The sequence below is a fragment of the Psammomys obesus genome, unplaced genomic scaffold (genome assembly GCF_907164565.1).
Source record: "Psammomys obesus unplaced genomic scaffold, mPsaObe1.curated_primary_1811, whole genome shotgun sequence".
Classification (NCBI taxonomy): Eukaryota; Metazoa; Chordata; class Mammalia; order Rodentia; family Muridae; genus Psammomys; species Psammomys obesus.
The window spans coordinates 8,050,632-8,075,764 of record NW_026590663.1 but is presented as its reverse complement, the minus strand read 5'-3'; the positions used below and the strand labels follow the sequence as shown (position 1 = coordinate 8,075,764).

Below are 25,133 nucleotides of genomic sequence, written 5' to 3'. Positions count from 1 at the left end.
CTTTTTAGAAAATTCAGAGTCTCCAAAGAAGGAACCAAAGCCCAAAAAAGCCAAAGTGGCAGATAAGAAAGCCAGATTAATTATCCGGAACCTCAGCTTCAAGGTAAGTGGCGCAACTAAGCGCATGTTGCGGAGGGTGCTGGAGCCACGGCATGCTTGTTGGTAGAGCTCCTCACCAAGATGGTGTTTAGTACTGAGCCAAATTCTTCTGGGAAACAAACCTTAGCCTGTTGAACTGAAAAAAATAAAAAATAAAAAATGGACCTGTTTGTTAAGGGGCAAGCAAGATGGCTCAGTGGGTAAAGGTTCTTGCTGCCAAGCCTTATGACCTGAGGTTTGATCCCTGGGTCCAGCATGGTAGAAGGATACCAGCTGCTGCAGGTTGTCCTCTGATTTCCACACACATTGTCCTCCCCCTAATAAAATAAAAAACATACTGTTAAAGGACTTACTGAATATGTGAAGCGTGAAGATGCTTTCTTTTGGAGGAAGCTACTGCTGAGAAAAAGATCTGTGTGTTCAGCTTCTCTCTTTTTGAGTAAGAAAGAATTTCTTGTAGCTCATGTACACCTCAAACTTTCTAGCCTAGGCTAGACTTTTTGTTTGTTCATTTGTGGGTTTTGTTTGTTTGTTTGAGACTCTGGCTATCCTGGAACTCACAGAGATCCTCCTGCCTCTGTCTTCTGAGTGCCACCACACCTGGCTGAGGCTAGCCTTTTAACTTCTGATCCACCCGATTCCATCTCTTGAGCTCTGAGATTATAGGTATGGGATGCAGTGTCTGGCTGTTTTTCCTTTTTTCTTTTTGGCTTCTTAGATACAAAGTAAGTGATTTGCTGTTCTAATCTTGAAAGTGAAAAGGGAGGGGGAATAAAAATATTCAGACTCTATTCCAGAAAATGAACTTAGTCTCGATGTTCTCCATTTTTTGCTGTGATAATGTCTTTGGTTTTCCTTTTTTCCGTTTGGCTTTAGTGTTCAGAAGCTGACTTGAAAGCAGTATTTGCTCACTTTGGAACTGTTCTGGAAGTGAATATCCCAAGGAAGCCAGGTACTTGCGCACCTTTGTTTGAAGATGATTTTTTTTGTTGTTGGTGGTGTGTTTTGTTTTGTTTTAAGACAGGGTTTCTCTGTGTTTGTTGTCCTGGAACTAACTTTGTAGAGTAGGCTGGCCTCAGACTCACAGAGAGCCTACTGTCTCTGCCTCTTGAGTGCTAGCTGAATACTGAATGTTGGCTATCCCCTGCTGTCTCTGACATTTTCGTACATTTGTTGACAGATGGAAAGATGCGTGGTTTTGCTTTTGTTCAGTTCAAAAACCTCCTTGAAGCAGGAAAAGCGCTCAAAGGCATGAATATGAAAGAGATAAAAGGTATGTCTTCTATAGTCATACCATGACCTAGTTGTTTGTTATTTCTGTACTTGAGTGAATAAGTGCCTTTTTATATATATATATATATATATATATATATATATATATTCAAAAGATGTTTTTTACGCTTAGGATCTTATTGTTAAAATGGGAGCTCGTGTAGCCCAGGGTAGTCTTGAGTTCCCTAAATAGCAGAGGATGGCCTTGAACACCTGATCTTTTGGCCTCCACCTCTGAGGACTGGGATTGTAAGCATGCACCAGCACTGCAGTATTTGGTGACATTTTCTAGTATTTAATCTTAAACCAACCTTGGAGCCGTTCCTTCCCTTGGCATGTTTTCCGGAGGTCTCCCTGGCTGTCCTGGACAGAGCTGCCGGTGAGTGCATGTTAGCGCCCTTCCTCTCTCCGTGGCCGTCATTCATCCGCATCCATGCATGGTCAGGAGCTGATGGAAAGGGGCAGCTCTAACCTCTGAACAGGATTTCCATTCTTCCAGAATGTCTGTAAACTAGAAACACATTTAATATTCTTTATTTATCTTGTATTACCCAAGGTGGCTGTGTAAAAAAGCAGGATTTCTGTTAAAGGGTTAAGGATTAAAAAGAGCTGCTGGGAGCATTTTTAGTTTAGTTTTTGTTTTGTAACAGTATCTTACAAGGTAGTCCAGACTGATCTGGAACTCAAGATTTTCCTCCCTCTCTATCTTTAGGAACCAGTAGTGGGCTGGATAGCCAGCTCAGCAATTAAAGGCTAAGCTCACAACCAAAATAGTCTCAGAATTGGCATTTCCTTGTCTCCAGTAATCCTGTGGCTGTCTTTTGATGGATGGGAAGGAGGAATATTAGAGGGAGAAAGTGTCTCTGATAGCACCTCTCTGTTTGGCAGGACGGACTGTGGCTGTGGACTGGGCTGTGGCAAAGGACAAATACAAAGATACCCAGCCTGCTTCTGCCCCAGGTAAGGGGTGTTGGTGGTAGATAGGCAGGTTGGAAGGGTGGAAACAACTCTTATAGTTCTTTATTTTGAGATGTAGACCAGTCTAGCCTTGATCTCAGAGATCTGCCTGCCTCTGCCTCCCAAGTACTGGGATTAAAGATGTGTGCCACCATGTCCAATAATTCTTGTGTTTTGATGAAAGTATATCAGAACTTTCCTGTCGGACTAGGTATATTGAGCTGGAGATACACAAAGCATAAGGTTAGCCGTCATCCCTCACCCCCTAAGAGGCAAAGCATCCGGGAAGATCTTCAGATTCCTAGGCTCAGGGCTTCTTGACAGTTCACATATGATTGCTTGGTATCTGATCACTGAACGTAGGATCTTTTGCGTCTAAACTCACATCTGTGGTCTGGGTATGAGTTAGGAGAGGGCCCTTAGTTTGTTCATTCTTCCCTCTACTTCGCTGTTCTGGTCACCCTGTACTAGTGAGTCATGAAGAGAGAACAGGGCTGTGGAGCTCATCAGTTAAAGCACTGGTTTGTCCTCGAGGGAATCTGAGTTTGCTCCTCAGTATCTACATGGCAGCTCACACAGCCTCTCCTGCCCTCGATGGCACTGTGTGCTCATGGTGCATAGACGCACATGCAGGCAGGACACCTTTATTTGCGTAAAATAATAATCTTCTAACTAACTTTTTTAATGAGGGAAAGACAAATGCTTTTCAGTCACCAGAGGCTCAGAGAATATTATACATCAAAACAAAAATTGATGGAGGGCCAGGGTGAGCCGTTTGTGTGCCGTGGTGTGTAAGTGGGGCCTTTGTGAAGAGTTTTGTTGCTGTTTCTCTCATTCTGTAGCAGGGTAACCTTCTGGTGACAAGAAAAAGAGGAATCTAATTCAGGTGGTGACAATTTTCTGTTTTCTCTTGTTTTTGCTGATACTATTTGCCGTCATCTTTTGTGTCTGTGAAGAACTGAGCCACAGACTGCTCAGATACCTAAATCTTCAGATGCTCAAAACTGTAGAACGCAACATTTCTGCCTTAGTTAGGGTTTCCATTGCTGTGAAGAGACACATGACCAAGGCAACTCTTATAGAGGAAAACATTTAATTGGGGCTGGCTTACAGGTTCAGGATTTTAGTCCCTTATCATCCTGGTGGGAAGCGAGGCAGCATGCAGGCAGGCATGGTGCTGGAGAGGGAGCTGAGAGTTCTACATCTGGATCAACAGGCAGTAGGAAGAGAACTGGTTTGAGTTTCTGAGACCTCATAGCCCACCCCTACTTCCACAAAGCCACACCTACTCCAACAAAGCAACACCTTACAATAGTGCCACTCTTTATGAGCCTATGGGGACCATTTTTATTCAGACCATCAGCCTTCTGTGTATTTTAAATCCTCTCTAAATTATTTGTAAGCCTAGTATAACAGAAAGCTATGCAGTAGCTGTTACACTGACTTGTTCAGGGAATATTGACAAAAAATTTAGTTATTCATTATAGACGCAGTGTTCTTAAAAATCCTCTCTGGTCTGTGGCTGATTGAATTGGAGGATATAGAATTAAATGATAGAAATGAAAGCCTGACTGTGTAGTAAGAAAAAATTAGGGAATCCTGAAAAAAAGACCCAAAAAACTAGGAACTTGAGTTATTAATTATTCCTGTTAAAAAAACCTTGTTTTGGATAGTCAGTAAGTTCCTTTATCTTCCTCCATAGGTGGAAAGAAAAGCAGTGAGCAGAAGCATCAGGAATCAGGTAAAAAGAATGGCAAGGTGGAAGAAGAAGAAAAAGAAGAAGAGGAGGAGGAGGAGGAGGAGGAAGGTGGTGATGATGATGAAGATGATAATGATAATGATGAGGAGAGAAGTAGAAAATCAACAGTGACCAGGCATGTGAAAAGTCAGAAGGGGTAGGTGCACATTCTGAGACCCTAGGGGAAGACAGTGTTTCTCCTGAGAGGAAGATGCTCTTGTCTTCACTGCACCCTCTTCACTGCAGACTTGTCACATGTCATAAGCTCAGTAGCTTACGTGTCAGCCCAGATGAGAGCTGAACTGTGTTGTTGCAGAGCAGTCAAGAGAGCAGATCCTGAGGAAAGCTCCGAGGAAGAACATTCTGAGGACAGTGACCTGGAGGAGGGAGGCAGCAGCGATGATGAAGGAGCAGTGCAGAGTGACAGCAGTGCTGAAGAACAGGAGGAGGAAGGTGTGCTGGGGTCTTCCTGATGCCTTTGAGCTTTGAGTAAATTACTGAGAAAAGTTTGCCAGTTCTGCCCAAACCTCTTGGACATAGTTTTCTATCAAGTTTTTGTTAACTACTAAAAAAGGAACCTTTATTTGCATCTTTTCTAAGGCTTTTCTTCCTATCCCTGCCCCCCCCACCCCCCCACCCTTCCACCTTCCGCTCTCGTTTGAGACAGGCTGACTGGCTGCTCTGTACTAGTCGATAGACTTGAGCTTGTGGTGCTCCTGCCTCCACCTTCCACATGACGGGCATGCAGCACCGTTCCTCGCTCATGCCTTGCTGGGGTCAAGCACAGCCCTGGTGCGTGCATGGCAAGCACTCCACTAACTGCTCTGTCTGCTCTCCTCAGCCCCCTTTTTTCAGTCAGGTCTCCTATATCCTCGGCGGCCCTCAGATCCAGTATGTAGTTAAAAATGATGGTGAACCAATCCCTGTCTCCCCTGTAATCCAATCCTACATCTGGGACTGCAGGTGTGCACTGCTCTGTCTGATTTGTGGCTTCTGGGGCTTGAACCCAGGGCTTCAGACATGCTAGGAGAACTTCTGCCAGCCGAGCAGTCTTGTGTCTTTATTGTTTGTTTTTTCTTAAAGATGACTTTGGAATACTATTTGAGAGTATTTAATTCTGAGGGTGCTATCACTTCTAATTGTCTCAGTCAAATAACTGGATAAATACATGTTTACACACCAAATAGATTTTTAAACAAACAGTACAAAAAGACCAAAACCTTTTGAGTTGAGATGTAGAACTATAAGGTCAACTTTGGCTTCCATAACAAAATAGTACAGACTTGTGGCTCAAATAAGACAGATTTATTTTCTTATAGTTCTGGAGGTAGGGCGTCTCCAGACTAAGATGCTGTTTCTGCCTTCCAAACTTTAACCTGCTCACTGTCTTCACGTAGCTTTTCCTCTTGGGTTGGTCAAGGAGAACAAAACAAAATAAAAAAAATTCCCAAACTCTGGTCTCTTTTCTGTCGTCTTATAAGGAAAATAGTAAGGCTGTAGTCGTATCTCTCCGCTCAGCCTCAGCTACATCTCTGACATCTCTGTCTCTAAGCACAGTGACACTAGGAGTTAAGGGCTTACTGTGACAGTTTAGAGAGACCCACGTGAGTTAGTTCAGTTCCTGACAAGGACTTATGGAACATTTGTGGAACTGTTAGCAATCCATGCTCTCCCTTTATTGAAGCAGGTAAGGCAGGCCGGTGTATCATGAGGAATGGCCAGTAGCTGGTCGTTAGGTTTGCCAGAGTGGGTGTTTTTATTCAGCTGTTTTGCTTTCATTTCTGCAAGTCTGGTGGTTTGGTTTGGCTGCATAAGAGACAGGGAATAAACATTTTGCTCATGAGGATGGATTCAAGTCTTTTACACTGAGGGCACAGTGAGATCTACTTTGGATTCATATGCTTCCTGTCATTTCTTTTTTGAAAACCCTGTGGGGCTCAAATAAGTTAAAAGATATAATGCAAAGGAGCTTAATGAAGAAATGAAAAGTTCTTTGCCAGCCTAACAGTTCTCTAAAGCATTCTTTTTCCCCAGAAATGTGTGTGTGTCCACATAGCACGTAAGTGTTCTCTTAAGTGTTGTTTTGAAAGGGTCTCACAGTGAAGTGCATGCTGTCCTCGAACTTGAGACCTTCATACCTTGGCCTCTCAAGTGCTGGGGTTCCAAGCATGAGACACCACAGTGAGTTTCCTTTTCACCCAGATCATTAACCTCTTAAGCCACATTTCCAGAGACAATCAGTGTCATGTTTCTTGTGTACCTAGAGAACATTTTGAACGTACTTATAAGCAGAAATACATGTGCACATACATGTAATTAATATAGTATAGCGAGTGTGTGTGTTTGTGTGCTAATTTATGTGGCTACAGCAATATATGGGAATTTTTCCTCTCTCACCTTTACCACATTGGAGTCTGTTGGTCTTTGTTTTGCCAGTTTAGGTAAAAAGTGGTATCTTTTTCCTTGAGCTGTGTCCCTTCTCCCCTCTTTCTCGTTCTCTTGCTGGGGTTGAACTTAACGTCCTTGTTTTTGTTAAATGTGCATTCTACCACTGAGCTACATCCTCAGTCTTGCTTTGCTTTTCTTTAATTTTGAGTTTGAGCATCTTTTAATGTATTTAGTTACATTCTTAATCCATTTAAAGTGTAAAAAATTAATTTAGGTAAAATATTTTAAGTTAGCCATGTGACTTTGAGGTGTGTTTTGTTTTTATTTTGTTTTGTTGCTGTTGTTTACATTAGATGTTCCAGTGTCAAAGAAAAAGAAGAGGAAGTTACCCTCAGATGTGAACGAAGGGAAAACTGTTTTCATCAGGTATGCCTTCCTTATGCAGAGTCACATGAAGGCACAGGTCCCCTGGCTTACTCTGTTTGCCCCCTACTGTCCTGGCTCTTCTTTTCTCTCCCCCCCACGCCCTGTTTCTCCCTCCCTCTTTTCCACCCTCCTTTCTTTAGCACATAGTTAGATACTATGGGACTGGTTAGCACATGTGATCCGAGGAACATCCCAGTGAGAATGTCAGATAAGAGCTTAAGCTTACGTAAGTGGTAGGAGGGTCCAGGTCCTTTCTAGAGTTGATGCTTTGTAACTGGAGTAGCATCCTCCGGAGTCTTTCAGTTGCTTCTGACCTCTGCTTTAGGAGAGGTCCTGAGGCCATGCTGTTTGCCCTAGAGAATGTCTCTCTCTGTGCCTAACTTCTCTTTCTTTGCTTCTTATTGTTTTTATATTTTGAGACAGGGTCTCATGTATCTCAGGCTGGCTTCAAAGTTGCTATGTAGCTAAAGATGACCTTGAACTTGGAAGTCTCCTGCGTTCACCTCCTTGAGTATTGGAACTACAGCTGTGTATCACCATGCTAGTTTCTATGGTGCTAGAAATCAAACTCAGGGCTGTGCAAATGCTAGGTGTACAGAATAGTTTTTTTTGTCACATTGATAGAAGCTGGATTCATCTGAGAAATTGCTTCCATCAAACTGTCCCACGGGCAAGTCTGGGGCATTTTCTTGATTAGTGATTAATGTGAGGGGACCTAGCCTCTAGGGAGGTAGTCCTGGGTTGTCGCAAGGAAGCAAGCTGACAGGTCTGGAGAGATGGCTCAGTGTTTAAGAGACTGCTCTTTCATAGGGCCCAGGTTTGATTTCCAGCACCCACAGGAAAGGACACAACTGAAAGGATCGGTATCTGCTCAGGACACCCCAAAACCAAGTTCTCAGCACAAAAGAGATGTATTTGCTTCAGAGAGACAAAGGCAGGAGATAGAGGATGAGGGAGAGGGGGAGGGGAACAAGGTTTATTGGAGAACCACTGTAATGTGCTTTAACATGAGTGAGAACCTAAGATAGATGACTTGGGGAGAGGACAGTTGAGCTTTGGAGGTGAGAGTTGGTAACCTCTAGAGCTGAGGAAAGAGGCAGTGTGAGATTGACTATCAGAGAGGACTGTAAAGGAGGAGCTTATCTATATACTGAAACAGGCAGGAGGGAAGGGGGAGAAGGCAAGCCAGGTCCGTAGGAGTATCTGGCCAGAAAGTTGGGTGCTGTCTCTGAGTCCCTGGGGAAGGACAGTCTAGGTCAGTTGTTAGGATTGTGGAGTGTCAGAATCCATTTGTGTGAAGCAAGAAGGTCTTGGAAGTGGACATCCAGGAGTATTGAGAATAAAACATCTTTAAGATTAGGACTGAAAAGTGAGTGATATTGTCAGGGATAATAAAAAGGCTAGCCAAAGGGTTAGAGACTTACAGCGGCAGAAGGACAGCAGTTAATGGAGTGAAGGTCCTGGATAGGTGGAAGGTTCTATTCTTTTTTTTTTTTTTTTTGGACTGCTAATATGGGAGTATTGTAGCGTTAGGCAGTGTGGCTTCAAAACGATGGCAGAAGCTGGTTAAGGATAAGAGAGTATTGGGGTTTGGAAATGTAGACAGAAAGGTCTTTGAGTATGATAGAGAGGAGTTTATGGTGTGCAGCAAGGAAAGGAGAGCTTCCTTGCTGTATCCCATACAGTGGGGTTGGCTAAAGAGGGAAGCAGAGAGGATTTTGGAGAGTGAGAGGGCCTGAAGAGACTGGTGGGTCAAGGTCAAGAGACCGGATGTCCCCATGTCTCTCAAGAAACCAAGAACAGAAATCTCTGGGACAGAGAGGTCGGTACCCAGGCTCTGTCACCAAGAAGGAGACCCCAGTGGGCCAGAGGAAGAATCCAGGACCTGTCCACAGGGTTTTCCGAGGCGGGAGCTCCAGAGTCTGCCAGTGCAGCCAGCAAAAGTGAGAGGAAAGCTTGCTGACCACATGGGACTGAAGGACACGGGCTCGTCAGAAGTGTGGGAACGTAAGGGGTTTAGGGAGAAACTCACTAGTTAGCCACTGTTGAATGGACAAGGCTGGTGCCTAGAGGTCCAAGTGTGTGAGAACTGGCTAACGGGGGTAGATGGGGTGGAATGGTCTGTGGGGTGGTGGAGTGGGGGAGTGTGTGTTGTAAGCCGGCATCCGAGTCATGGCTTTATATCTTCATCAGTCGATAACTCCAGTTCCAGGGGATCCAATTCCCTCTGTGGACCTCTATGGGCATTTGAATGCACGTGGTGCACAGACGTACATTCTGGCAAAACATCCATACAAATAAAGTAAAAATAAATACATCTGAAAGAAAGCCAGCAAACTGAACAAGCCATGGGCAGCAAGCCCATAGACCAAACTCCATGGTGTCTGCTTCCAGTTCTTGCCGTGAGCTTCTGCCATGGCTGCTCTTACTGATGGGCTGTGAGCTGTAAGAAATCAGTCCTTCTCTCCCTAAGAGCTGTCAGTCACGGTCTTGTCACAGCAACAGAAAGCAAGCTGGGGCCCAGGGAAGCCCTGTCCCAGCGGAGCTCGTTCTTAGCCCTCGCTTCTCATGTACGGCAGTGTCCAGAGCACAGAAGGCATGCCTGTTTCCAGGGGCGCATTCGGAGTGGAGACAGATTCTGCTCCCTGGCGTTGCTGTTCCAGCCCTCCTGGCTGGTAGATGGATATTTTCATAGGTCTGCTTAGTCTCCCTACATTGCAAGCGGCTGCGGGGTGATGTGGCTCAGTGGGAAAGGGGCTTGCTGCCAGTCTGACAACCTGAGCTTGATGTTCAGCGCTAGCATAGCAAATAGAGAACCAGATTGCCCTCCAGTAGTCACGTGTTGCCTGGCACGTGAACGTGCATACACACACACAAACACACACACACAAATTTAAAGATATATGGAAACTTTTAGAGGCTCAGATTAAGGTTCTTCCCCTTCCGCTTCCCCCTTTTCTGTCCCTTTCTCCCTTCCTCTGTTTGTCTGCTCATCTTTACCATGTTTCTCTTTTGTATTATTTTGAAGAATTTTTTCCTTTAGAAAATTTTAGCTGAAATACAGATTTCAAATTAACATGGAGGGGAATATGTCTAACTCAATAAAAGAAAGACATGTTTCTTACTAGCCTGCTGTGAAAATTTCTGGTTGTAGTAAGAAGAATTAATTTCAGCCACAATAAGTGAAAAGAAGACAGGTTGGAGGAATACTGGTTTGCTCACAGAATCAGAGTTGTCAAGGTGCAAACCTCAGGTGAAAACCTTGGCAGTTTTGAGACCTCTGTTGCTGGAGATTGTGGGTCTTTTCTCTGGGATACCATATTAAAAAAATAAAGTCTGTTACTTTAAGGATGGAGCTAAGTAACATTTTCATGCATATATTCACATGACTACCTGGTCACTTTTATATAGCACATCTGTATGATTCCAGTGATACTTCTGTTTTGAAGTGACTCTGTATCTGCAGCTCTTAGTCTTTTTTGTCCGTTAAGTTTTAAATCCCCAGGTGGGAAAATCTGCTGATATAGGAAGGTTAGTAAATTGGGACAGAGGAACAGAAGGCTATAGCATAGGTTTAGCCACTAGGGGCTGCTCTTGCGTGCTGGTGCTAGTTTTGAACAAGGGAGAATGTTGTAAACAAGGGAGCCATCAGAGTTGATGTCTAATTCATGTACCTCATATTGAAACTGGAGATCTTACATTGTCATTGGAATTTTTGTGACCTGTGTTTGTTATTTTTGTTTTTTCCACAGAAACCTTTCGTTTGACTCAGAAGAAGAGGAGCTTGGGGAAATCCTCCAGCAATTTGGCGATCTTAAGTATGTGCGAATAGTCTTGCACCCAGACACCGAGCATTCTAAAGGTACTTGCCCCCAGCTGACCAGGTAGCATTAGGAAAGAACATAAATGAATCGATTCTGGGTGGTACACACTCTGTCCATTTTCTTTCCTGGCTTCCATAAAAGCCCAAGGACATTCTGAGATTGTCTTCCATGATGTGAGAGTCAGCAACTTAATGATTTTGCCAGCCTTAATTTTATCTCAGCCTTTAAAGCACTTGCTTATTTACTTTAAGATAATGAATTCCATTTATTGTTCTCCTTTGCATTTCAAATGTGATAGCATCTCATTGGTATTAATCATTCTACATTGCTTGAAATTAATGGGGAACTTTTTTTCTTTGATGCTTTTGTTAGAGATAGAAACTGACAGAGAAACTTTGTTGCATGGCAACAGTCAAAAGAAAACCTATGTAGCAGGAGTGGTGCATGAGATGTTTTCCCTCATGCTCTTAAGGGTTAAGCATTCTTTCTAGCGCACTGCTGGATTATTAGAATGTTATTAGATTACATAATCTCTTACTTCATGGACTGCAGTCATTTTGCTCAAGCTCTATGTTCCTTCATTTTTCTGTTATTGTAACCAAATATCTGACATAAAGGAAGCAGGATTTATTTTGCTTTGGTTTCAGAGCATCCAGTGTATTACGGTGGGGACAGAACAGCTCAGATCTTTTCATGGTGGGCCAGGAAGCAAAGAAAGGGTAAAGCTAAAGATCTGCTTACTCTCTCCTGTTTCTTCTTTGATTTTTGCCCCCAGAACACGAAATAGCACCCACTTTCAGGGATGATCCTTTTGGAAAGGCCTTCACAAATATACTCAAAGGGTATGGCTTCAGGCTCCTGGCTGGTTATGTATCCAGTCAGGTTGACAATGACAGATAAACCATAATCCCCAAGTACACCATTTGCTCTGATTATTTATTCTGTAGACAGTGTTCTGTCTGCATGTGTGCCTGCTTGCCAGAAGAGGGCAGCGGATCTCACTATAGATGGTTGGGAGCCACCATGTGGTTGCTGGGAATTGAACTCAGGACCTCTGGAAGAGCAAATAGTGCTCTTAACTACTGAGCCACCTTTCCAGACCATCAGTCTCTTTTTGAATATAACAAGGTATTAGGTTAATATTTTTACAATGTAGTCTGCAATTGATTTGCTAGATGTCTCTTTTGTTCTATTAATATTAATAATTAATGATTTTAAAAACACAATTTTGCTGGGTGATGGCCCATAGCATTAATCCCAGCACTTGGGAGGCACAGGCATTCAGATCTCTGAGTTCAAGGCCAGCCTGGTTCACAAAGTGAGTCCAGGACAGCCAGGGCTGCACAGAGAAACCCTGTCTCCAAACAACAAACAAACAAACAAACAAACAAACAAACAAAATGTGTCAACATACACCCCTAGTAAACATAAGTTGTTGTTCCATTGTTTTAGAGAATGGCAAGTCCATAATAAACATAAGTTGTTGTTCCATTGTTTGTAGAAACAGTTTGGACAGTTTTCTGCAAGTGTTTCTGTTGTGTTCATGGCTGGCTCTGCTGACGCACGGCCCATGGATTCCCAGGCTGGACCACCTGGTTTCCTCTGGCTGACTGTTGGCAGCACTCAGTGCCATAGGTGGTCCAGCTCCTGGAGTACTTGTTTGGGGAGATGCTACCTAATCAGTGAGGAAAGAGACAGGAGAGGGTGGGAGGGACTGGGGACACACAAGCAGGAGTGCTTGGCCCTGTCTGGGAGTTAGGGAAAGTCGCTCAGGACAGTGACTTTTGGGCTAGCCTACTGTGTATATGCTTTAGATTAATCTGCATCCAATCCAGTGTGGGGCAGAACACAGTGTCCTAGCTCTGGGACACATGGGAGAATTCTTTTTTGAGTTTTGAGGTATACCAACAATATATTATGAAACATGTTTTGAAATTTACTGTGAGGTGAATTTGTGTAAAAAGTGGTTTTAATCCATGCTAGAAATTCATTTAAATCAGTTGGCCCTGTGTCTAACCAATGAAAGGCATGCTTTATAAAGATTCTAGAGCATAAGTCAACAACCGAGCTGCTCATGGCTGTTTTCTACAATATTCATACAGTAGAGGCCTCTTCTAATTCAAGAGGTATATATGCTGTCATTTGGTGTCTCTCAGGTGTCTCTGAGACCACGAGCTGTAATTAACTTCAGGGTTAGACAGTTCTGCCTCGTCTTCACTCTTCTCTTAGGGACTTCTTGCTGCTGAGTTAAGTGGTTAGCTGGATTTCTGTATCCCGTCATGTGGGTGTCATTAAAGAGGCAGTTGATAGGAACAGATGCTATGGAAAGATGTGTATGCTGTGGAATCTGGCTATGGTCCGTCACCGATTAACGTAGTACCTGTCCGATGGACGCCACTTATGCTTTCCATTTGCTTCAGACTGTGGATGTTTACTGGATTGTCTTTGATTACTGTGGGAGTGAGGGGGCATCTCGTGAAATTCTGCGTCTTTTTGCAGGCTGTGCATTTGCACAGTTCATGACTCAGGAAGCAGCTCAGAAATGCCTTGCAGCTGCCTCTCCAGAAGCTGAGGTAAGGAAAGCACGTCCTCCCCCTGTGCCTAGAGCATGATGGCTCCCAGCGGGGAGAGCTTATGCTTGCACCAAGCTTTGTTGTTGTTATTATTAAGACAAAGGTCTGTTAGGTAGTGAACGTTGCAGGTACTGCCTTAATCATTCACCCTTTGAGATGAGTGCAGTTACCAATATTTTTATTTTTGGTTGTTCGAGACAGAGTCTCTCTGTGTAGCCCTGGCTGCCGTAGAACTCACTCTGTAGACCAGACTGGTCTTGAATTCATGGATTTCCACCTGTCTCTGCCTCCTGGTTGCTGGGACTAAGGGTGTGCACCACCGCTGCCTGGCTTGTGACCTGACATTTCTAGGAGTCGTTGACTGTTGTCATATCAGCCTCTGTTTAGGCTAATAACTGAAAGAAAGTGTTAATGCATCTGTGAAACTGGAGGCATGCTTGATAGACATAGTGTAGACACTGAGAATTTTTCTGTGTTTTTTAACGAAGTCTGCAGTTTTTGAGATGTTAACCTGTGTTGTCATTGTCTCCTAAATATTCTTACCATTTCTCTAGCTTTGGAATACTACCCAGTGGTTTATAAGACATTTTCCTCAGTTTAGGCCTACTTTGGGACTGAACTACTAAAGTAAATTCCTTACTACTGGTTGTCTTAAGTACATACACATAGGACCTTTTGCACAGTTGTAGAAACTACTGTGAGTCTCCAGGGTCCCCGTGTAGCCAGCCAGGCAGACGCACCGGGGCCTGGCTTCCTTCAGTGTGCTGATTCCCTTCTCTCCACATTCCTTGTTGTGTATGTCACATTCTGCTTGCCGTGATTTGAAGAGAAGGTTACGATGTGTTTCAGGGTGGTGGGCTTAAACTGGACGGCCGGCAGCTCAAGGTTGACTTGGCTGTGACCCGTGATGAGGCAGCAAAGCTTCAGACAAAGAAGGTGAAGAAGCCAACAGGAACACGGAACCTCTATCTGGCCCGCGAAGGCTGTGAGTGGTGAAGGGTTAGGAGCCAGGCATCTGAGTAGTGGTCTGTCACATGACAGAGCCGCAATCGTGCTCTGAGATGTGTTTCAGATAAATGACCCAAACTTCCCCCTTCTCAATGTTTTATTATGATTCTGCTTTCGTAGACGTGGCTTTAGGAATCCCCACCCATTCTGCAGATTAACCTGTCCCTTTCTCCTTTCTGCCTGGTTGCCTTAGATATTTCGGAAGCAGAAAGGAGGGAAACTCAAATTACTTGCTGCTTGTCTTCATTTTTAATGAGTTTTTTGTTTTGTTTTTTCAAGATACTGAAAAACACTTCTTTGGATTATTGGTAGATCTTTAAATGTTTACCTAGTATCTTTCCCTTTATGTTAGAAAAGAATGAGAAATTAGCTTTAAGTTAAAAAAAAAAAATCCAGAGTTTCTCCTGTGTGATTGCATAGCTCCAGCTTAGTACCGTCAGGCCGTGAACCTGTGCTCTGAGGCCATGGGAGCGCAACTCTGTCCTCTGCTGGCTCATCTAATCGTGGCTGGCGCCCAGCTGCACAAGGAGCAGCTAAATCCCAGGGGCAGGTTGTTGGTGGAATGTCCTGTGTCCCAGATACCTGGATTGTAGCTGCCCTTGGAGCTTCTCCCACGCCTTTCTGTCTGACCTGCAGCATAAATATGATGCTGTTTTGCAGGCAGAGAGGAACAAAATTACAAAATGTTCACTGTGTCTTTAGAGCACGTCTGAAGTCTAGAACTTGGCCCTGTAGCTATTTTTGGATCCAACTAACTGGCCAACACAGTCCTTAGGGCCCTGTATAAAGAGTTTGCATCATTCAGCTCACATTCCTCCTGTTGCTCAGTGAGCATTCCCTTGGTGACACCCTGGCCTTTTTCCCTCTTTCTCCAGTGATCCGTGCTGGGACGAAGGCTGCCGAGGGTGTGAGCGCTGCAGACATGGCCAAACGCGAGCGGGTGAGTGGCTGGGAACTTGGCCTTGAGCTTCTCGCCCGGCTTACCTAAGTGAGACCATTACGCTCCATTTGCTCTTGAAGAGCCATGTGTAAAGTCCCCTTGTAAGAACTCAGTCTTGCAGGCTGGAGATATGGCTCAGAGTTCCAGAGGTCATGAGTTCAATTCCCAGCAACCACATGGTGGCTCACAACCATCTATCATGAGAAGATGGCCTGCAGGCAGAACACCGTATACATAATAAATAATCTTTAAAAAGAGTTTTTTTGTGGGGGGGGGGGGCGTTTAATGTAAAAAAACGAACTCAGTCTTATTCTTTGTTTCTGTAGTACTCGTGTGTGTTTGGTAAGACATGCTACTAGATCATGCTGTAGGTGTGGAGAAGGGGTTGTATGTAATTGTTAGCATAAATGTAGAGCAGCAGAACAGACGCTGTGTAGGCGGGCTTACTAGGAAACGAAGGAAGCGTGGGTTTGGAAAGAGTAGCTGAGATGCCATTGGGTAGGAGGTAGTAGCTCTGAATTATACAATTAGTGTACAACAACTTCATATTATAGGCATGTCTACTGTAGCTGACGCCTTGGTGATGTTCTCATCCTTGCTACTTTGCCATATAACTTACTTTTGTTGTTGTTTTGCGATAGTCTCATGTAGCTCAGGCTGACCCACTGTGTAGTTCTGACCCTCTCCCTCCAGTGTACTGGGATTGCAGGCATCATGCCCAGGTTGCACAGTGCTGAGGCCTGACCTCCGGATGGTGTGTGTGCTAGGCAGGCACTCTTCCAGCCGTGCCGTGCCCCAGCTCTCGAAGCTTACCAATGAAAAGGCAGCAAGAGGCAGCGGGGGCCCAGTGGGTACTGCTTGCTGAGCCAGCCTGGTGACCTGAGTTTTCACCCTACCACACGCACAAGTGTGTACAAAGTCACACACACACATACCTAATAATGAATTAAAAACAAAGGATAAACGCCAGCCTAGAATGGTAAGGCTGTAGAACACCTATGGAACCCTAACATTCAGGAGATGGGGAGCAGAAAATATACTATAATAATAGGCAAAAGCAGTATGTCTTTCCAGCATGGATATTGTAACAGTTTTCTTGATGTTTTTTTAGTAGTGAACATCTGGATATTACAGTACTTGGGGAAGCAGTACAGTAAGATGTACTAAATTTTAGAACTGGTATTGCTAGCCAAGCTTACTGAATTATTTATGTGCATTGGAAAAAGTTTACTTTCTTTAGGAAGGAAGTACTAGACACTTCCAGTTGGGTGGGTGGGGACTGAGCACAAATGCTAACTTCAGTATTGCCAATAAAAAGATTTAGCTGGGTGTGGTGGCACACACCTGTAATCCTAGCACTCAGGAAGGAAGAAGCAGGTGGATCTCTGTGAGTTTAAAGCCAGCCTGATCTGCAAAGCAAGTCCAGGACAGCCAGGGCTACACAGAGAAACCCTGTATCAAAAAAGTGTTAAACAGGGTAACTGGAGCCCATGCCTTTAATCCCAGCACTGGGTTAATCCCAGCACTGGGAGGCAGAGTCAGGGAGTTCTCTGAGTTAGAGGTCAGCCCTGGTCTTACAGAGTAAGTTCTAGTCCCAGCCATGGCTATATAGAGAAACCTGCCTCGAAAGAAAACAAAACAGAATAAAATTTTGTGCTAGGCCACATTTTGACCAATGTGGGTGTTGTTGTTATTTGTTTTTGTTTGTTTGTTTTGTTTTGTTTTAATTTCATTTGGCCTTATGTCAGTCCTGAGAGTTAAATATTGATCTGCAGTTTCGTTTTTATGGATGAAAATTTGAATCTGAAAATGTCACTTGACTTTTCCAGTTGATGACCTTTTGGTTTATCAACCAAACTGACTCAAGTTCATGGTCATCTTGTCCCCTTGAACCTTCCTTCCTTTCTCTCTGCTGGGTATTGTAAGGCATCTGTGGCCATGGATGGAGTTATGATTCTTTTCTTTTAGAGAACTAGGAGCCTTCCTTACTACTGTATGTTAAGAGTTTGTCTTTTTCTCCCTTCTCAGTTTGAGCTGCTGAAACACCAGAAACTCAAGAATCAGAATATCTTTGTCTCCCAGACCAGGCTTTGCCTGCACAACCTCCCAAAGGCCGTGGATGATAAACAGCTAAGAAAGCTGCTGCTGGCTGCCACGAGAGGAGAGACGGGGGTTTGCATTAAGGAGGTGAGAGGTGCCGCGCCGTTCGTAGCTTGCAGTCATGAGCGTTCGTCAAGCCTGTGGTGCCAGCTTGTCAGCAGATTTTCTTTTGGACACATCATGTAAATTTGAGTTTGGCAGCTTTCTTGTTTTTATTGTTCTCTTTTGGGAACTGTCTTTCATGTCTCACTAAATTAGAGCTAAATGTGAGGGAATGTCTGTCATGAATTAATTTAGCAAGCATTTTTTTCAATACCTGCTGCGTGCTTAGTGTTATATAAGTGTTGCCATGTGAATTCCGTTGCAGAGAGCACAATTTATGTGGTTTGTTTCCTGAAAGAATGGTGTGTGTGCGTGGGCACATGCATGCACACACACAAACTGACATTTGAGAGTGAGAAAGGGAGAGGAAGAAAGGCGGGGAGAGAAGGAGAGGGGAGGGAAAGGAGAGCACAGCGTGCCCACCAGGGCACATGTGTAAATGTCGGGGGACAACTTGAGGGGTGCCTCACTCTCCAGGGTGTTTGAGCGGTCTCTCTTGTTGGTGTGCCCGAGCTTACTGTTCTAGAGCTTCTGTTTCCACAGAATTGTTTCTTCCCGTCCCAGCACAGAAGCACTGAGATTGCAGGCGTACGCCATCATGTCTGGCTCTTACGTGGGTTCTGGGCACCTGAACCCAGGTTCTCATGCGAATGTGGCAAGCATTTTACCCGTGTGTCATTTCCATATCCCTAAAAATAGCGTTGAACTGTGTGAAGTTCTTGCTAATACCCCGTGGTAAGCACAGGGAACCTCGTGCCGTCAGTTGGATTAGAAGCTCTGGGTTCACACTCGCACTTGCTTTTCAGCTCTGTCTCCTGAACTCCTTACTGTTGTACTGACCTGACACTGTTGGTTGTTTCTCCAGACAGACTGAGCCCTTTGAGGGTAAATATTATCTTATTGTCCCCAATCCCGGGGGTAGTGCTTCGCAGAATCCATGGATCTCCATTTTTAAAACATCAGTGCCAGCATTTTAGGTGCACTTTGCTGTCGTAGCCATAAACTGTAGGCTAATCCCCTAGAAGCCTCTTTAACATGTTTTCTTGAAATTGAGGAAACAACACGAGAGCACATCATCAAGTCAGAACATGTCTGACAATACTGTTAGCACTGAGTACCCACAAATATTGGTGTGCACTCATTTTGAACCCATTACAGTTTAGTGCACTTCTGTACATCGTACAATGTGTATATTGGTTATGTAACTTTCCTCCAAGATAAAACCTCCATCTTGAAGGAAGTTCACTTGGTAAAACTAGGAAGTAAACAATTCCTCAGAGGCTCAGGAAGTCCCTGAAACTGAGCAGATGCACTAGCCTCTCATTCCTCAGGCACGTACAAACAGTAAGGACTGCTGAGAGGGCCTCAGACAGGCTGGGTTCCTAGAAGAGGCTAGGCTGGAAGAGCAGCCCGCTGTGTGGTAGGGCAGAGACCTGGTGAGTGCTTCAGGTGGTGCAGTGGACCTCAGGTGTCAGCTTGCGAGCTCTCACCCATGCTAGGCTGGGCTCTTGGTGATCAGGTGCCATTGTGTCGTTTCTGCTTCTGTAAGTGAGCCTAGGAAGCCGCGTTGTCCGCAGCTGGACTTCGTGGCACCCTACCTTGGTCTGTCTTCACCTTGAGTCAGTAGATGTTTGCTCACGCCTCCCCAGAAGTCATGACAAGAGCACTGCATTATTTCCCTTAATCCCTGTGTTTGTGTCGATGCTGTGTCTCCGCAAGAGGCTTGGATGGCGTCTTGAGTGAAAGAGCCCTGAAGTAAAGAATGGTTCTTCTTTTCAGCCTCTGCAGGGGACAGTAGTGCTGTCTGCAGGGCTGCAGTGTACAAGAGTCCTTCTCACTTAGATCACTCGCTGCAGAAGAGCAGCGGCTCTGGGAGAGTGCTGGATAAGTAGTGCATCTCCTCAGGCCATCTTCTGTGCTCCTCAGGGCTCTAGGAAACTTACTGTAGCTTATCTAGACATTTAGAGAAAACTGTATACCAAACGGCTTCTGACTCTAACCGGGAGAGTGAGCCTTGCTGTGTTCTGAGACTTATCATGGAGGGCAGAGATGCTCTTTCTCTGTCAGATGCATCTTCCTCACCTGCAGCCATCAGGCCGTTCTCATCTCCATTACTTTTCTTCCTGGGGGCTTTCTTCAGTGGTGGAATCTTTGGGCAGTTCCCCATTCTCAACAATAACTTGCTAGCAAGCTAAGGAATCATGCATCTCTTCGTTCGGAGTGTTATGAACAGTTAAGTATCATACATTCTCCTCGGGGCACCGAAGAGAGGTGGCTTCCTGGTCAGGAGCACACATTGCCTTTGGAGAGGACCTGATTTTGGTTTCTATCACTCATGTCTGGCGGCTCACAACTGCTTCCAAGTCCAGCTCCAGGGACATGCATACACATAGCCACGCACATATATGCAAGATTTAAAAAAAAAAAAAAAATCTTAAATAAAATACATTTTCCCCTGGAAGTTTTTATTTCTTATTCATAACTGCTGTTTGTTTGTCTTTTTGTTTTCTCTCATAGTGTAGAGTGATGCGGGACCTTAAAGCCGTCAATGGAAAGATGAAGGGCCAGTCCTTGGGCTATGCCTTCGCAGAGTTTCAGAAGCATGAGCACGCCCTCAGAGCCCTCCGCCACATCAACAACAACCCGGAAATCTTTGGGCCTCAGAAGGTGAGTCTCGTCCTCCAGGGAAAGCCATTTTCTGAGAGTTGAACTGCCCATTGTCCCTGACATTTGAATGGTGGGAGAGAGTGCCAGGTGAGCGGGTGAGGGTGGGCAGATAGACACCTGTAAGAACTCAGGCTGGGCAGACTGCAGAGCTGGCCTGTAGAGAAGACAAGGGGTGCAGCCTCAGGGTTCACACAGTGGGGGGGCGGTGGGGCCAGCTGGGTCTGTTGCACCCACATACTACCAAGATTATGAATGACGCCTTGTCTTCCTCCGGCAGAGACCGATCGTGGAGTTCTCTTTAGAAGACCGAAGGAAGCTTAGAGTGAAGGAGCTGAGGATGCAGCGCAGCCTGGTACTGAGCCTGAGTGTCTGACTGTGTGTGTGTACCTGGGTGCCTGGGCCATGGCCCCTGCAGTCAGAAGGCAACTGGGGAGGTTGATTCTCTCTCTACCGTGTGTGTCCTGGGGTTGAACTCATGCCATCGGGTGAGCCATCTTTCTGGCCCTTGCTTGTTTCGTCCTGGTCGTTTGTGACAGGATCTCACTCTGTAGCTCTGCTAACCCAGAACTGCAGAGATCCCTCTGCCTTGACTGCGGGGCTTAAAGGTGTATGTCGTGCTGCCCAGCTTTGTAGTTGGTTGCCTGGTTTGTTTTAAGGGACTTAATTAAACTTCCATTTTTTTCAGTTTGTGCTTCTGCCAAGTAGAATTTTACTCAGTGTCTTAAGACTCTGCTGGTGCTGTTTTCCTCTGTGGTCCCTGTCCTGAGAGCTGCGTAGGAGGAGGGAAACCAGTGTTGTGGCCTAGGGTGGGTCCCTGCACGGTGTGGAGCCAAGGTTAAGCTACAGAGCCATTGTCGTCCTGTGATGCAGGGTCCCCCTTGTTGTCCAAGCTTGCCTTGAACCCAGACTCCCCCAGCTGCTTGGGTTAGACCCTTTTCAGTTTGTGGAGGGACAATCAGGAGCTGTGTGCTTGTTTGTTTGTTTGTTTTTTCTTCTTAATATTTATTACTTATACAATATTCTGTCTTCATGTACACCTGCATGTCAGAAGAGGGTACTAGTCTAGATGGTTGTGAGCCACCATGTGGTTGCTGGGAATTGAACTCAGGACCTTTGGGAGAACAGCAGCAAGTAGAAGCGCTCTTAACTTCTGAGCCATCTCTCCAGCCCCGCTTGCTGCTTTCTTAGCTGTATGTTTCCTGCCAGGTTACTTCTTCTCTGATCCTCGGTGTGTGAATATGAAATGGCTTAGTGATGTCTGCATTCCTCAGCGAAGCAGGACTCAAGGAGCGGATACACCTCTGCCCAGCTTGTAGTCAGCTGGCTTACCCATCTTCCCTTGAGACACACCAGTAATTTGAGGTCCATAATTCTTCCAGCACTCATCAGCACTGTATCAAAGTTAGCCTGTGTAGAGAGCGTTCATTCATAATGTTTGGTGTGTCTTGAAAACAAACAAACAAATAAAAGTGGCCCTTCTCTTGACTCATAAGGATACTTCTCACTGTCCTTATTCAGAGTAAATGAACCTTCCCACACTCAAATAAGCCCTCATTACTCAGGCTTTCATCAACTTACTTGATTATTTTTGTTTTATGTGTCTTTTTTTTGTGTGTATTTTTGTTTGTGTCTTATAGTAGCTATTGTTATGATAAAATACTGTGACCAAAAGCAGCTTCAGGAAGGATTAGTTTATTTGGGCTCATACTTCCAAAGGAATATGAGCCCATCATGACAGGGAGTCATGGCAGCAAGAAACGGGGATGGCCACACAGAGGAGCAAACTGAGAGATCATATCCTCAGCTGCAAGCCCAAAGCAAAGAGAGCCCGCTGGAAGCAGGGCAAGGCTGGGAACTCTAAATGCCTGCGCTTCCTGGTGTATCTCTTTCAGACCTCCCCAAACTGCACCACCAACTGGGGACCAAGCGCTCAAACACAGAAGCCTGTGGAGGACCTTTCATTCACACCACCTGTCTTCTCTCCACCAGACTAGGAGTCCTAAAAGCAAACATTTCGGTGTTTGCAACTGTATCTTTACCACTTATAAACAGACTGGTGCATAGTAGACATTTAATAAATACTGATTGGATCAGCTTATCTAGATTAAAATTGAAAGGGCAAAATAACATAGGTATTCTTACACTGATATTCTTGAATAACCCCCTCACCCACCCCAGCCCCGCACTTGAGTGCTAGTAAGCCTTCAACACCCTTATGCTTGCAGCTGAAGCTCTGGTGTCTCTTTGCCTTCCTTACTTCACTGACCTTGTGCTGATGCTTTTCCCTTCTTCATGTTGTAGATTTTTAATCTATGCCATTTGTGTTCTCTGGAGGAATTTCTTTTACATTTCTTGTAAAGCAGATTTCCTAGAAACAGTCTTTCTTATTTATTTATTTATTCTTTTCTTTTCTTTCTACATCTGAGAAAGTCTCTTTCACTTGTGTGAAAGATAATGTCATTGGGTAGAGCATTCTAGATTGGTAATTTTGTCTTTTGGAACGTCAACGACCTCATGTTCTCTTTTTCCTGGTTACGTGGTTTACCACAGAGTGGGAAATCTGGTTGTGGAGTTTGGGGTCTTTGTTTTGATGGTTTTCTCTCAACCCTTAGATCTGTGGCTGAATGCCTGAAGCTGGTCTTGAGAATTTCCTAGCGAATCCTATTAAGTAATTGCTTTGTTTTGTTTCTTTTGCTGTTGTTTCCCTCACCTTTGGGAGGCAGGTGTCTTTTGAAACAGGTCTCATGTTGCCCAGGCTGCCTAGGATTTTAGATGTGGTCGCCACGCCTGGCCTATGTTTCACCTTCGACAATTGTCCCTTCTTACTGGCTTTTGAGTCTTCGGCTGCTGCTCACTGCCTTTTTCTGTTGTGTGTGTGTCCCCTGCCTCGTAGCTATCTGTTAGCAGACAGTGCTTATAAACTACTCGTGTCTTCTTTTCTGTCTCTGGCTATGGGGGGGGCCAGTTCCTCTTTTACCGAGCTCGTGCCAGGCTCCTCCTCTACCAAGTATTTCCACTGAGTCGACTTCATGCAGAAACCAGGTGGCAATTTCTTGTTTTATGCAGCAAAAGATGGGCTCTAAGCCTGGAACCAGTAAGCCCCAAAAGAAGCAAGAAGAGCTTGGCAAGGAGCAACAGCGAGCAGCTCAGAGCGCTACGCAGGAGCAAAGTAAGGCTTCTGGGGAGCAGAAAGGGAAGGCCGGCCCCACATCGTGGGCAGGATTCCAGACCAAGGCTGAAGTGGAGCACGTGGAGCTGCCTGATGGGAAGAAGAGAAGAAAGGTCCTGGCACTCCCTTCACACCGAGGCCCCAAAATTAGGTGAGGTGCAGGAGAGCCGTGTGGAACAAGGTGCATCGTGCGTTTTTGTCTTGATATGTTTGCTTGGGCAGAGGGGGGTGGTGCCCCTTCCCCCGTGGGTGGTGATCAGTGAGGAAGGGCTCAGCACTAACAGAGAAAGGGTCCCGTGTGGCATTTACCTGGCTGTCTCATTTCAGGCTGCGGGACAAAGGCAAGGTGAAGTCCCTTCCTTCTAAGAAGCCGAAGGTCCAGACAGGCCAGCGGAAGCAAAGGCAGCAGCAACGGTTAGCTTCCTCCCTGCAGGTGAGTGCTATGGGGTGTGGTTTGGGGCTGAGCAGAGAACAAGCTTTCTGGACAGCCGAGTGGGAGGTAAGGTTCCCCATGGAGGCTGCAGCTCTTCAGAGGGGGAGATCAAAGTAGAGAGAAAGTAAACCCACATGTCTTGTCAAGCTTTTGAGCAGTTGGTGTGTGCTTCCTGTTTCCTGTGCCTGTTCTCCCCTCACTAGACTGTGTGAAAGCAAATCCTGCTTTACATGTAAATATGTTTCGAGAAGTAGATTGCCCAGAAAAACTTCAGACATGGGGGCTGGAGAGATGGCTCAGAGGTTAGGAGCACTGGCTGTTCTTCCAGAGGTCCTGAGTTCAATTGCCACCAACCACATGGTGGCTCACAACCATGTGTAATGAGATCTGCTGCCCTCTTCTGGTGCACAGGTGTACGTGCAGACAGAACATTGTATACATAATAAATAAATCTTTAAAAAAAAAAAAAAGAGAACCTTCAGACTACATCTGTAATGGTTGAATCTCTACACAAACACACACACAGTGTCATTACCATATCTGTTGAGATTAATCAAAAGCTCTTTATACCCTCTAATATTAAAACTTATTAAAACTTTCCCAATTGCCTTAAAAATGTTTTTTTTGTTTTTTTGTTTGTTTGTTTTTTTGTTTGTTTACTTTTGGCTAGTACCAGTTGGGGTGCTAACAAGGTTCACCCATTACATTTCCATTATTTGTCACTCCCTCTCTTCATCTGTGGTGTTTATTCTCTCACCACACTCTTCTCCCTTGTGCTGTTAATTTGGAGGAGCAGGTCATTCGTCCTAGAGGATGTGTTTCCTGTTGAATTCAGCCACGCACCTTACAGTATCACGTGCCTTGTCTCCGTGACACCATGTACTGCCTGTCATCCAGTACTTAGGTCCAGAGTACAATGGATTTGTGTTCTTCCTGGGTGGCGAGTGCCTCCCTGCCGGTGTTCAGTGCTGTATTTCAGGTGTTTACTGTTAGTAAAGCCAAGCTCCGTCAGGAGGTGTCAGAATTGTCCACATTATCATTTACAAAACCCCACCAGCTTTTGAGTTACTTTTTTGTTTTGTTTTTGAATTTTCAGTGCTAAGGATCAAACCTAAGGCCTTCCTTTCTCATGCTTAGAAAGTGCTCTGCTGGCTGGACGTGGGGGTGCACACCTCTAATCCAGCAGGGCAGAGGCAGGCGGATGTCTGTGAGTTTGAGGCCAGCCTGGTATGCACAGCAAAACCAGGACAGCCAGGGCTACACAGAGAAAAACAAACAAGAAAGAAGGAAGGAAGGAAGGAAGGAAGGAAGGAAGGAAGGAAGGAAGGAAGGAAGGAAGGAAGGAGAGAGGGAGGGAGGGAGGGAGGGAGGGAGGGAGGGAGGGAGGGAGGGAAGGAAGGAAGGAAGGAAGGAAGGAAGGAAGGAAGGAAGGAAGGA

General features: G+C 45.1%; 1 protein-coding gene across 2 annotated transcripts in view; it reads left to right on the top strand.

Moving 5' to 3' along the window:
* The window catches only part of Rbm28 (RNA binding motif protein 28), a 31,873-nt gene that overhangs the window by 4,689 nt on the left and 2,051 nt on the right, over positions 1-25,133 (top strand). Inside the window, exons 3-18 of one of the 2 annotated variants that reach the window (XM_055608107.1) lie at positions 9-103; positions 976-1,051; positions 1,280-1,372; positions 2,260-2,331; positions 4,031-4,202; positions 4,383-4,519; positions 6,808-6,880; positions 10,633-10,742; positions 13,204-13,277; positions 14,127-14,262; positions 15,161-15,225; positions 17,254-17,412; positions 19,945-20,094; positions 20,372-20,446; positions 23,161-23,414; positions 23,591-23,696. In XM_055608107.1, coding sequence (XP_055464082.1) covers positions 9-103; positions 976-1,051; positions 1,280-1,372; positions 2,260-2,331; positions 4,031-4,202; positions 4,383-4,519; positions 6,808-6,880; positions 10,633-10,742; positions 13,204-13,277; positions 14,127-14,262; positions 15,161-15,225; positions 17,254-17,412; positions 19,945-20,094; positions 20,372-20,446; positions 23,161-23,414; positions 23,591-23,696 — 1,847 coding nt within the window. Of the gene's footprint in view, positions 1-8; positions 104-975; positions 1,052-1,279; positions 1,373-2,259; positions 2,332-4,030; positions 4,224-4,382; positions 4,520-6,807; positions 6,881-10,632; positions 10,743-13,203; positions 13,278-14,126; positions 14,263-15,160; positions 15,226-17,253; positions 17,413-19,944; positions 20,095-20,371; positions 20,447-23,160; positions 23,415-23,590; positions 23,697-25,133 lie in introns of both variants that reach the window. The other variant, XM_055608106.1, reaches the window with a different exon arrangement.